Here is a 13,608-nt window from a genome sequence, read left to right on the forward strand (position 1 = left end):
ACATGTACCCACCATAACCACTTTTAGTTTAAAAGTTTCAATTTCAGACCTACCTGTGTGGTTATGGTTACTTCAGGTCCTTGAGTCTGTAAGGCCACCATGCAGGCTTTCCTGAGCTTGTCAGGTTCAGCATGTGGCCCCTTTTGCGTCCATACTTGTTTTAATAGCTTCCTGGACTCTCCAGAGGTGGGAAGACACTTGGGTTGAGTTATCAGCTAGTTCCTACCCAGAGAGCTGTTGCCCTTTAAGGAAACTGACCCACCTCCTCCCCAAGGATCAGGATTGGCTAAGGGGAAACAAAAAACTTTATAACAGAAATGCAAACGTTAAGAACAGTTAAAATTCCGGTTTTTTAACTTTGAAAAGAAAAAGACTCTTGAGGCTGCTGGGGTACAGGGGGAAAGCTTGCCTGGGCTGATGAACTGAAAAGATGGGGGAGCATGACTTTGCAGGTCAAGGGTTTGACCTGAGCTGAGCACCAGGAAACAAGTACTCAGTTCAGGAGATGACTGACAGGGACCCTTATGGGAGCTGACTCAACTCCAAAAATTAACAGGTCCCCTTTTGATAGAGCACAGTTCTTTTCTCAGCCACTATCTAGTAAGGGCCTCCCATCTGTAGCTGTAACCGATGACTCAATGACTCCAGACCTTGCTAACTTTCATCTGAACTGCCTCATGTGAATAAGAGATAACTGCGATTCCAATTAACTAAACACTCATGGGCCATTGTATTTCCATCCTGGGGATGAATCAATCAAAATTCACTCAACCATTTCCCCTATTCTCAGATCTTTACATTGTTTCCAAATTTCCAGCAGTAAATTTAATACTGTAATGAAAATTTGTACATAAAACTTTTATTGCTATCACTTCACTTCCAACTCTAAAAGATTTAATATTCTTTGATGAAACCTGGTATCGGTTTTCTAGAGTCCAAGATATCAAGTCTCAAGTACTATTTCTTTCTCAAAGTATGCCACTAGAGATCATCTGATAAAGTTAAATACTTGTTGATTTAAAAATCAAACAAACAAAAAGCCTTGGCAAAGAATTAAAGGTCAGTTCCTTAACCTAACAAAAGATACCTACATACCTGCTGAAGAAATCTCAGCAAACATCTTAATTAATGGTTCCCTTAAAAGTCAGGAGATACGAGCCTGACCAGTCAGTGGTGCAGTGGATAGAAAATTGGACTGGGACACTGAGGACACAGGTTCAAAACTCTGAGGTCGCCGGCTTGAGCACAGAGTTGCTGGCTTGAGTATGGGATCATAGACATGACCCCATGGTTGCTGGCTTCAGACCAAGGTCACTGGCTTGAGCAAGGGGTCACTCTGCTGTAGCCCCCCTCCCCCCTCATGAAGGCACATATGAGAAAGCAACCAATGAACAACTAAGATGCTGCACAAAGAATTGATGCTTCTCACCTCTTCCTTCCTGTCTGTCCTTATCTGTCCCTCTCTCTGTCTCGCCAAAAAAAAAAAGTCAAGAGATATGAATGCTTACTATCAACACTGGAGGTCATGAAGCAGGGGTGGGGGTTGGGGGTTGGAGGAGGAGAAGGAAACTTGCTGCCTCGTCCAGAGCTAGAGAGGAATGGGCACACTCATTCACTGCTTGTGTAAGTTTAACCTTTAAGGATGGCAATTTGGCAATATATGGATGTATTAAAAAGGCACATACTGTACTTTCTGACCCTGCAACTCCACCTCTAGGAACAGACTGTGCAAAAAGATGTAAGAGGTTAGGATGCTCCCTCACTCACTCCTGTACTATCTACAACCAGAAACAACCTGTGCCAATAGGTACTCATCACATGGATTCTGGCATGAACACGTGATGGAATGAGTCACTGAAAATTATGCTGTATACAAGCAATTACTGGAAAGACAGCTTAAACTGATATGCTCAATATGACTTTCATAGATAATGTTGTGTACACACACATAACATATTGGAAAGACCCATACCAAAAGATGGATGATCCCTTGTGCTCTGTTTTCCTAATTCTCTTAAAACATGTGTCACTTTTCTAATTAGTATACATATATATTTAAAATACTGCCTCACATGATAGCTGTAGGCAGCAGCTGCATACTTGATCACAGCTCTCTATTCATCCACACCAGAAAGCACAGTTGCATTTTTGTTCTATTTTATTAAAACAAAGGAAAATCTAAAGGTTAATTTTATACGCACACATACATTCTGAAGTGATCTTTTTGCTTACTCATTCAGGAACCAACTATCCTGCCAAGTTCCAAGCAGGACGCCGGCCACCACACAACCCAGAGATTAGACTGGGAGAAATGGAGCTTACGGGGCTGTTTCCCTGGTTTCCATGACCAAGGTAGGGAAAGGTGAAAAGAGATAAGGAAGGGGTATCTCACAACAGTGTTCTATGCACATGCACAGACAAAAAACGGCACAACAGTGAGGATCTTTTATGCACATCTTTGTAATCAACACAGTTCTTCAGAACAGCGAGAGAGACAAAAAAAGAAACAGAATATTCTAAACATAGGTCGACATTATAAACTAATTCATTTGAAGATATTGGTGAGAACAGAGGCATCAGGAGGAGTCGACTCCTAGTGGAGTGCCAACAGGGTACAGACATCTCTAAAGATGAAGAAACCTCTATGTGGCAGGTCATTCTCGTGCTTTCATACAGTGTCCAGGACATAGGGAGGATAAGTACTGGTCTTTGTCCATGCTGTGTGGTAGAGGCTACTGCAGATTTCTTTATTTGCTGAAGTAGGCAAGGCTTATAAGTTGACCAATTCATAATTGAAAGTGACTACATGGTACAATGCATGCACATTACTGGTAGTGCTTTAATGGGAAACCTTGTTGGTTGTGTAATCCTGACAAGATCATTTTACCTACCTCAGAAAAGACTGCTATGTTTTCAGTTATTCATTCATTCATTCATTCAACAAATAACCCAAACTGTGTGCCATCTCATCCATCCCTTTCTCAGAAGACCAGCCCTGGGGAATGAGCATGTGTGGCCAGCTCTGATACAGCTAGTGGACAGCAATGGAGAGATCCTCAGGGCTGAGGTCAGCAGCCTCCACACCTTCCCCACCTTCCTGGTCCCAGACCCTCAAGGATCTGTGAGCTGAGGGAGAGTGGAAAGAACAATTCCTTGTGCCAGGCAAACATCCCTCAAGGGGAACAAGACTGTTCTGACTTGGCATTGAGGGGGGCAGGGACTGGTGGTGGTGGAGTCATTCTTATCTGTAAAGTTTAGCAGATGGAGAAAATCGTGTTATTTGCTTAACTTCAGGAAATGCAGTGGGTCACATCCCCCAGTGGTTATGTAAAGTAAGCCCAACTCTCCACCTACACCCTTCCCAAAACAGAGGTTGTGAGCTTAGCTGCTTTTTAAGAAGCTACATGCTAACATCAGGTGGCACAGAATTCAAGACCGAAACTGCCATATCTTATTAGTCATGTCTTCCATTTTCAGTTCCTTTGAGGCTTTAAATACCACACAAGAGATAAAAATGGCTTTTTCTCATGCTATATGTCATTCTTATGTTTTCTATTCAAAAAAGCCCACACAACCATTCTCTAGTTTATTATAAAAATGTATACCTCTCACAGTAAAGGCTCTGTCTAAAACTATAACTTTGGTTTCAGAATTAGCAATTCAGTCAGCTCAAATTGACATGACTTCGCTGGCACTATGCCTGCAAGCATGGCCACGGTCTTCCAGAGTTGAGGATGATGTCAGTGAGAGAAGGGGGTTGAGGAGGGAGCCTTAGTTTAGCCAAAGAGCAGCTGCATGTGGCATTGTTAAAATGAACTATCTGTTCAGGTAAAAAGAGTCAAGCTGGTTTTGTGAAACACCATCACAGGACTGTAGAGATCTGGAGAAAGGTCCTTGGAGTCAGGCAGGAGGGTGTGCAGTGAACAGCTTCCCAGTCTTGGTTTGAGGAACCCATGGAGCCAACGCATCTGTGTGCAAAGAGCCTTAAACCTGCCTATGGCACGGGAGGAAAGGGGCTAACTCATGTCGACTCCTGACAGTATTTAGCTGGAGTATCTGAAGTGCTGCTTCACCTTCCTGCGGCTGAGTCCCATCTGCATAGTGGCAATCACAGGTCTGTCTCCAACCTGCTGGGACTGGGAAAGGAGTGGGCAAGAGGGAACTAGAAAGCACTGGGGCCTTCTCCAGAGAAGGGCAGCATTCAAGTAACAAAGTATTCAAAGTATTCCAATTAAAAAAAAGAGCACACACACACACACAAAAGCACAAAATTCAAGTAACGGAGTTGCAGGTGCTATGTTCTGACTTTTGAGCTGAGGGCTCGCTGCCCCTCTGGTGGAGAGCTGGTAGGTAAGTGAGCTGCAGAGCAGATGCAGGACAAGCCTCCCGCAGAGCCCATTGCATCCTCTCCCGTGGAGGACCACAGGCTTCTTCAGAGGAGAAAACAAACCTGGGGACAGCTAGTGGAACTAGCCAGCTGTTCAGAGCAGCTGCTGAGAGCACAGCCCATTTGGTGTTCTCTGCATTAGACCTTCAAGTTAGTGACGAACTAAATTTCAACAGGTGAAGGTTTTCTTCATTTTGCAGGTAGAAATAGGAAGTGAGGGACAAGCTATCTAGATTTTTCTCCTGTACTTTAGCACAGGAATAAAGAACAATTTGAGACTGGCTGAAAGAAACTACATGGGAGGAAAACACACATACAAACATTCCCCCAACAGGGCATGAAAAGGGAAATCAGAGAGTTTTTTGCAACTGAGCAACTTGCTTTCTTTTTAGTTTCTGTTCTAGCAAGCTAGTGGTGCATGCTTGAGTATTAATGACACCCAAATAACAGGACCATTTGGGAACCCTGAAGGCCCTCAGAACAGGAAGAAAGAAAAGGGTTAACAGTCTAGGTACATAGTCTTTTCTAAACAGTTGACAATGAAGATTAGGAAAAATTTCACATTTTAAAACACAATATTTATTTTGCCACAAGAATCTACCATATCAGTTATCAGTGGATGGGAAAACACCCCTAACCTAGCTCCGTTATAAAACCTCCAATTCCCTTTTTTTATAAGGCAGCTCATCACACAGCCTATCTGTTCATTTTCACTGGACAACTGAAATTCTTTTGGAGTCTTAAGCTGGAGCCCTAATACCACCAAGAAAAGGGGAACCTCGAGACAAAACGCCTGGGAATCATCGTTTCTTAGTACTACTGTTTCCCACACCAGCCTTGCTGAAGCTTCTGCTCATGTGCGGAAAGTGCAGGGTTGGGGTTCTCTCTGTGGGACCGTATAGCCCCAAATTCCTAGCAGTAGCTGACTTCCGCAGCGGCTTGATGCTAGGGAAGGGGCTAAAGATGGGAGTTTTCGGGTGGCTGCCTTGGGGAGGTTTGCTGGGGACTTTGCTTTCTCTAGGGGCCTCAGTCTGCTCTGGGCCATGCCATGGGCAGGGGGGCCCCGTGGGCTCAGTGTTGGCTGCAGCCTCCCTTTGGCTCAGTTCCAAGGCTCCTAATTTCACCTGGACCACAGACACATCAGCCTCTCCAAATGCTGGCACTGGAGACTGCCCTTCGATCGTCCTCCCCGTGCTGCCCTCAGCTCTACCACCTTCTCGCCCAGCTGTCTCTGCACAGCTGGAGAACAGAGCCCCTGCTGCCCCGGGGTGGCTAGCCTTGCAGCCCTCATTCTGTTCGTCTATCAGCCCCACGGTGTCCCCGCAGCCTGGCTGACTCCTGGTCCTCATCATGTTCTTTTTGTGGACTCGGATGTGAGTTCGCCATGGAGAGTTGAGCTTTGTCTTAAGGTCTTCAGAGGGAACAGGAGACAGTTTGTCTCCTGTGTGACCGGGTATGTGAATGATAGCATTCTTGGCAGCTCTGTTTGACATTTTCATCTTTTTTCCTAAGAGAAGGTGGTTTATAACTGGAGAGTTGTTTACCTGAGACGGGAGAAGGCTGGTCACTGGTCCTTTGTCTGAAAGAAACATTGGAAGATGGTGTGAAACACATCCCTCCACTCAGGAATCACAGAGAGACTGTTCCTGTATCCCTTCCCAAGGATTTCTCAGGTACTGGCAGTATCATGTGACTGAAGGCAGCAGAAACTGAACTCAAACCAAGAGCCTAGATACCTACTCCCTCCTCTTCAAAGAGCAAAAAACAAGGAGCTGAGGATGCAAAAAGGAATACTCTGACCCCTCATGACTAATTAGGGCCCCAGTGATTTTTATGGGGAGCTTCTGTCTCTGAGAAGCAACTTCAGAGGTCTTCTATCCAGAAAATCTTTGAAGATTTTTTTGAAGTAATAAGTCAAACACTCTGACTGTATGAATTATCAGCAGGACCACAGACACATCAGCCTCTCCAAATGCTGGCGCTGGAGACTGCCCTTCGATCGTCCTCCCCGTGCTGCCCTCAGCTCTACCACCTTCTCGCCCAGCTGTGTCTTCTTGCACAGCTGGAGAACAGAGCCCCTGCTGCCCCGGGGTGGCTAGCCTTGCAGCCCTCATTCTGTTCGTCTATCAGCCCCACGGTGTCCCTGCAGCCTGGTTGACTCCTGGTCCTCATGTTCTTTTTGTGGCTTCTGAGAGGCAGGAAAAGAATACACTGCATATTGTGAAGTGAGATGCAGCAGAATGAGATCAGTGACGAGAGGTTGGTAAAAATGCAGTGAAATCACAGCTACCTAATGTCTGCAACTAGGTCTGAAAAACCAATGTGTCCTCGATGGACTTTGAAAGCAAGTTGAGTCCTGACTGGTTGGCTCAGTGGTAGAGCGCTGGCCTGCTGTGTGGAAGTCCCAGGTTTGATTCCCGGTCAGGGCACACAGAAGAATTAACCATCTGCTTCTCCACCCCTCCCCCTTCTCTTTCTCACTCTTCTCTCTCTTCCCCCTCCCATAGCCATGGCTCGAATGGTTCAAGCAAGTTGGCCCCAGGTGCTGAGGATGGCTCCATGGTCTCACCTCAGGTGCTAAAATAGCTCAGTTGCTGAGCAATAGAGTAGCAGTCCCAGATAGGCAGAGCATTGCAGGGTAGGGAGCTTGCTAGGTGGATCCCAACAGGTGCATGCAGGAGCCTGTCTGTCTGCCTCCCCTCACTTCTCACTTTGGAAAAATAAAAAAAAAACCCACAAAAAACAACAGAGTGTCCTGTCCGTACTTGCCTTTTTCATAGATTTGCTTTAAGGACAAAATGAGAACACATACATGCCAATGCTTTGAAAATTAAAGTGCTGTAGTTGTTAGTTTATTTTGTGATTGCTTTCTTAATGACTCAAGATAAAGTAAAAACCTTCAAGAAGTCATCTACCACCCCTCAGAAGTGGAAGGTAAATTCAGTTTTTGTGCAAAATCAGTCACATGTTCACAAGCCTCTTAAAAACACATCAAATTTATATTTTGGTTAATTCTGGACAGGTATAAATTTCATTAGAATTTCACTTAGAACAAGACAACCTGATTCCATAATCAGTATATATTAAATAACAGAGCAGATTGTTCACTGAGATTTTTTGGAATTAAAAAGAAAAATAAAAAGAGAAGCTGGACAATCCTTGGAAAAGAGCATTTCCTACTGCATTACCATTGTGTTGTTCTCAAGTGAGTCTCAGGACACTGCTTACCCATCAGCGAGGCACAGTAGTCTTTTTTCTTTTTCTCAGATCACAACATCTGTTCTATTACCTCTAAATGACTAAGTGGATAGCTTAATTTACTAGTGCACAGATCACTGAATTTAATCTTCAAATGCCTGAAATTTCAGAAGCAATAGCTCCAAAGTGTCTCAAGTCCAAGGATTGCCTGGCTTTGCAACATTCTAATCATTTGTAAACCCCCCTCCACAAGCACACATAGTCAAGATGTATTTAATACCATCAACTGCCTGGTTCTTGGGCCCTAAAAAGAACCCATGGTCTTTTTCTTCTTTATAACCTGATAAGATAAAATTAAAAATGAGATGCTAAATATGCTATCGCCTCATGCCAACCAGGTTCATGGGGGCTGGGCTACGGTAAGGAGTAATCCTCAGACCATCCCAGGAATATGTGTTCTTCCTTTCACAAGATGACACAGAGTTGAAACTGACTCAGAGAGTCACATTACCTGCTCTGATGTACACCTGATGGACCTGCTGCTGCTGCTTCTTTTTAATCCGAGAATACTGCCGCTTGAGTGCGTTGATGTCTGTGGTCATGCGTTCCATCATCATACTGTTGAAAGTTGCATGGTATTCACTTCGACAGGAATTGATGGCTCCTGGGCTCAGCTCAGCAATGTTATTAGATCTCAGATTCTGCTCTTCATTTGGTGCTGTGCTCACGGGAAGAGAGGCAAGGAGATGGTGTCAGTGAAGAATGGGACTGAGGGGGAATTGATTACACTATGACTTGGAGTAGTATCATAACCTCCAGAAAATCCTTTATTTTCCTAAATTTATTGATTGATTTTAGAGAGAGAGTAAGGGAGAGAGACAGAAACATCGATCTGTTTCTGTATGTACCCTGACCGGGAATCGAACCCACAACCCTTGCATAACAGGATGATGCTCTAAACAACCAACTATTCAGCCAGGGAAGAAATTCTGAACTATACACACAAAAATAATAATAATAATAATAATAATAATAAAAATTTTTAAAGTACACTAAAATTTGTCTAGTGCTTGCTTAAATTAAGTCCTCAAAATAGTTCATATTTTTATTAGCCTAACTGTAAGTCTGAAATGAGCTGTGTGAGTTCATTGTTTGATTTTATTACCACTTTGTTCATTATTTAGACATAAGATTGATTATTTCTAGAAAAAAATCCCAGTTATTTTGCTAAAATGCCCAAAAATATAACTCCAGATGTCAAATCATCATATAGATTTCCACATAATTGTGTGAGAATTTATGAGGGATTGATAGTTTGTAGAATTTAATCAGTCATGAAAAGTGAGTTTTTAAGTTAAAAATAGCAACACATTCTGTGAAATTATCAAGACTTTGAACCACTCTACCATGAGAAATGAAGAGTTTTATTCATTCAACAACTATTTCCTTTCCAAAATGTTGAGTTCAGTTTAAGGCAGCTTCCCTGTTCTGAGATGCTGATGCACAGGCTACGGGAGGTGATTGGATAGAATGCATTGCTTGCCTGACCAGGCAGTGGCGCAGTCGATAGAGCATCAGACTGGGATGCGGAGGACCCAGGTTCGAAACCCTAAGGTCGCCAGCTTGACCATGGGCCCATCTGGTTTGAGCAAAAAGCTCACCAGCTTGGACCCAAGGTCACTGGCTTGAGCAAGGGGTTACTCAGTCTGCTGAAGGCCCGCAGCAGAACAACTAAGGTGTTCTGCTAATCAATGAACAACTAATCAATGAACAACTAAGGTGTCGCAACAAGAAACTGATAACTGATGCTTCTCATCTCTCTCTGTTCCTGTCTGTCTGTCCCTATCTATCCCTCTCTCTGACTCTCACTCTATCTCTGAAAAAAAATAAAAATAAAATAAAACCCTACAAATAATTGTAGGTGTACTATATACAAATTTCTGAGAAATATAATAATAAAGTCAAATGTTAAAGAAAAAATATCAAGTCCAAGCGTGCTTTTATGGTAATTAAACAAAATTAAACAAAATAAATAGAATAAAATTAAATTTATTCTGACATTGAAAAACATTTTTTTAAAACATTTTTATGTTATATATTTTTTTTCTTTTTTTTTTGGTATTTTTCTGAAGCTGGAAACGGGGAGAGACAGACAGACTCCCACATGCGCTGGACCGGGATCCACCCGGCACGCCCACCAGGGGGCGATGCTCTGCCCCTCCGGGGCGTCGCTCTGCCATGACCAGAGCCACTCTAGCGCCTGGGACAGAGGCCAAGGAGCCATCCCCAGCGCCCGGGCCATCTTTGCTCCAATGGAGCCTTGGCTGCGGGAGGGGAAGAGAGAGACAGAGAGGAAGGAGGGGTGGGGGTGGAGAAGCAAATGGGCGCTTCTCCTATGTGCCCTGGCCAGGAATCGAACCCGGGTCCCCCGCACGCCAGGCCGATGCTCTACCGCTGAGCCAACCAGCCAGGGCATGTTATATATTTTTAATTATGCTTTTTAAGAATTTGTAAAAAAGAGGGGTTAAGAAATAAAAAAATGACAAAAAGTTATGTTTTTATATAGATACATTCTTAGTAAGATTTAGTAAATTCAGCAGGTCCTAGTGAGAATGTGTTAAGTTTTTTTCATTCTTGTATTTATGAGAAACATGAGCCTGATGTGTCCTAGTGATTTCTTCAATGTTGGGAATATATTTGAAAGGCAAACTCTTGTTTCCTTGTCAATACATTGAAGAATTCCTCTCTTTTTACTCTTAATTGTGTTGAGTGCAGAAAAACCCCCACCATACATATCATCTTAACTCTACACCAAACAAAGGATAGAAGAAACTTGCCTCCAGTCTTTCTGGGGAACATGGGGGGTAGTGTAAACAACACAGCACCACAGCTTAACAGCCTTCTGCAACCTAATTAGGCAAGTGAGGTGGAGGGTTGGGCAGACTGTCAGTTTACAGCCAATTCCCCACACTCTGTCCCCCAAAAATCTAAACTCCAAAAACCCTGTTGGTTTTTTGGTTCCCAACAGGCACATATTTTTCTGGAATACCATTGGGCACACCTGGAAATCTTCTAGGGTGCACCAGTGCACTCTGGCGCACACTTTGAGAACCACTGGGATAAAGCGTTGACCTGGAATGCTGAGGTTGCAGGTTCAAACCCTGCACTTGCCTGGTCAAGGCACATATGGGAGTTGATGCTTCCTGCTCCTCCTACCTTTCTTTCTCTCTCTCTCTTTCTCTCTCTCACTCTCTCTCCTGTGTAAAGTGAATAAATTTAAAAGAATAAAGTGTTGCATTACTATTTTAATATATTAATATTGCCTATTAATATGAATAATAGAATTCACTTATATATTTCTGAAAGGAGCAAAGCAAACGTATTTTGAAACTTCCTTCCTCTTTTACGTAGCAGAATTGTTTGGCCGACCTCAGAACCAGTCTTGTATACACATAAAAAAGTTCTATGCTTTACTTCATGAGAATTTTAGAAAATGACAAGTGAAATTTTGAAGGTACATATACAACCAGTGTGGATAAATAAATAGTAAAATATAACTATACAAAGTTGAATCAGATGAGTGGGGGAGGGGCATCACCATAAAGAAAACAACAAGTATGTATTTATGCATGCAACACATAACACAGTGAGATCCTACTAAATGATAAAGTAACAGAGAAAATACTTTTAATAAAGACCTTTAATAGGGGTAATACAATGATAATACCCCTGCTATTAGTGAACCAACACATTGTGGCAATCTAACTAGACAGCCAGCCAGCCACCTTGTTACCTTTGATTTGCTTTTGGTCCTTCTGCAGCTCGGGTGCCAGGAGCCCACTGAAAGGGCCAAGACAGCCCACAGCATTAGCAACAGCATCTTCATCATCTGGGTCATTCTCTTCATCGCTGTCTCTGATCTTACCATGTTGTCTTAGAAAATATATATAAAAAAAGAAATATTCAAAGGAGTAGCATTTTAAAAAAATAAGTAATATAGTCACATGGTTCAACTAACCTCTATAATTTATATACACTGCTCACAAAAATTAGGGGGTCAGGGAACATGCAGATACTCCAGTACATTAAGCCTTTTTTGTATAGTGCATTTTCACCAGTGAACAAAATGTTGGTTTTGCAACTCATTTGTATAATCAAATAACTTTCTTTGACCTGTTGTTTACTTTCCTGATGTTTTTGTTTAATTTTAAAAAATGAAATGCAGCCCTGGCCGGTTGGCTCAGTGGTAGAGCGTTGGCCTGGCGTGCAGGAGTCCCAGGCTCGATTCTCCGCCAGGGCACACAGGAGAAGCACCCATCTGCTTCTCCACCCCTCCTTCTCTCCTTCCTCTCTGTCTCTCTCTTCCCCTCCCACAGCCAAGGCTCCATTGGAGCAAAGTTGGCCCAGGCACTGAGGATGGCTCCATGGCCTCTGCCTCAGGCGCTAGAATGGCTCTGGTTGCAACAGAGCAATGCCCCTGATGGGCAGAGCATCGCCCCCTGGTGGGCATGCCGGGTGGATCCTGGTTGGGCGCATGCGGGAGTCTGTCTGACTGCCTCCCCGTTTCCAACTTCAGAAAAATACAAAAAAAAAAAAAAAAGAAATGCTTTTTTTATTGCTTCATATTCATTTTGAAATATCCCCTAATTTTTGTGAGCAGTAGATATAAAGTCTCTCTCTCATCCCTATCCAACTTTTCTGCCCCGCTGTCCCACCTCAGTCCCACAGGTGACTGCTGTTACTAGCTTCTTGTGTAGTCTTCAGTTTCTTTATGCATGGATAAGCAAATATGACTACATAGTTGTATTTTTCTCCTCTTTTTGCATAAATATTGGCATACTATATACACTCTCCTGTATCTTGCTTTTATTCACCGAAGATATCTCTTCATATTTGTACAAAGAGCTTCCTCAGCCTTTTTTTTTAAATATTTTTTTATTGATTTTTTAGAGAGAGAGGAGTAAGAGAGAGAGACAGAGAGAGAGAGAAGGGGGAGGAGCAGGAAGCATCAACTCCCATATGTGCCTTGACCAGGCAAGCCCAAGGTTTCAAACCGGCGACCTCAGTGTTCCAGGTCGACGCTTTATCCCACTGCGCCACCACAGGTCAGGCCTTCCTCAGCCTTTTTTTACAGCTGTACTGTATTGTATGAATATAGCTCATGTTCTGAGAGGTTTCAATATTACACCATTAGAAACAGTGCCGCAACAAGTAACCTTATATATCCTGTGTTTTACATGTGTACAAATATATTTGTGAGATAATTAATAAAGGTAGAATTGCTGGGTCAAAGGTTATATGCATTACTGATTTTGGTAAATACTGCCAAATTTGCCTGCCACAAATCCTGTAGTAACTAACCTCTCAGCAGCAATGTGTCTGTTTTCCTATTGCCTTGTCAAGAGAGTACACATCAACCTTTTGAAATTTTGTTAATCTGATAGGTAAAATAATGGAATCTGAATCTAGTTATACGCTACATTTCTCTTAATACAAGTGTTTCTGCCTTTTGTGTAAACTACCTAGTCCCATCCTTGCATAGTTTTTAAGTTGGGTGGTCATTTGTATTAATTTCTAGAAACTTTATATGAGTGATATCAGTTACAAATATTTTTCCACAAATATTTCTGTGTTTGCTTATGGTGGTTCTATTTTGTTCTGTTTTGTTTTTAGTCATACAGAAAAGTATTTTTAAAGTACTTAATTTTCTTTATTGATTTTTTTTTGAGTCAGTTATTAAGGCTTTCCCAATCCCAAAGAACTCAAGACATTCTTCTACATTTTTCTTTTTTTTAGCAAGAGGGACAGACAGGCTAGAAGGGAGAGAGAGATGAGAAGCATCAATTCTTCATTGTAGCACCTTAGTTGTTCACTGATTGCTTTCTCATATGTGCCTTGAATGGGGGACTCCAGCAGAGCCAGGGACCCTTTGCTCAAGCCAGTGACCTTCAGCTCAAGCCAGCAACCTTTGGGCTCAAGCCAGAGACCACGGGGTCATTTCTATGATCCCCACTCAAGCCAGC

The 13,608-nt window shown here is 42.8% G+C and overlaps 1 protein-coding gene across 12 annotated transcripts in view; it reads right to left on the minus strand.

Annotated features, from left to right (window-relative positions):
* Positions 1 to 4,943: 4,943 nt before the first annotated feature.
* The window catches only part of TBC1D30 (TBC1 domain family member 30), a 148,251-nt gene continuing 139,586 nt past the window's right edge, over positions 4,944 to 13,608 (minus strand). For 9 of the 12 annotated variants that reach the window (XM_066258370.1, XM_066258359.1, XM_066258364.1 and 6 more), the window contains 4 exons: positions 11,379 to 11,518; positions 8,097 to 8,303; positions 7,866 to 7,925; positions 4,944 to 5,966 (listed from right to left, as the gene is read on the minus strand). In XM_066258370.1, coding sequence (XP_066114467.1) covers positions 5,188 to 5,966; positions 7,866 to 7,925; positions 8,097 to 8,303; positions 11,379 to 11,518 — 1,186 coding nt within the window. In that variant the 3' untranslated portion in view covers positions 4,944 to 5,187. The remainder of the gene's footprint in view (positions 5,967 to 7,865; positions 7,926 to 8,096; positions 8,304 to 11,378; positions 11,519 to 13,608) is intronic. The other 3 variants (XM_066258361.1, XM_066258363.1, XM_066258368.1) reach the window with 1 other exon arrangement.

Source organism: Saccopteryx bilineata, chromosome 2, assembly GCF_036850765.1.
Source record: "Saccopteryx bilineata isolate mSacBil1 chromosome 2, mSacBil1_pri_phased_curated, whole genome shotgun sequence".
NCBI lineage: Eukaryota > Metazoa > Chordata > Mammalia > Chiroptera > Emballonuridae > Saccopteryx > Saccopteryx bilineata.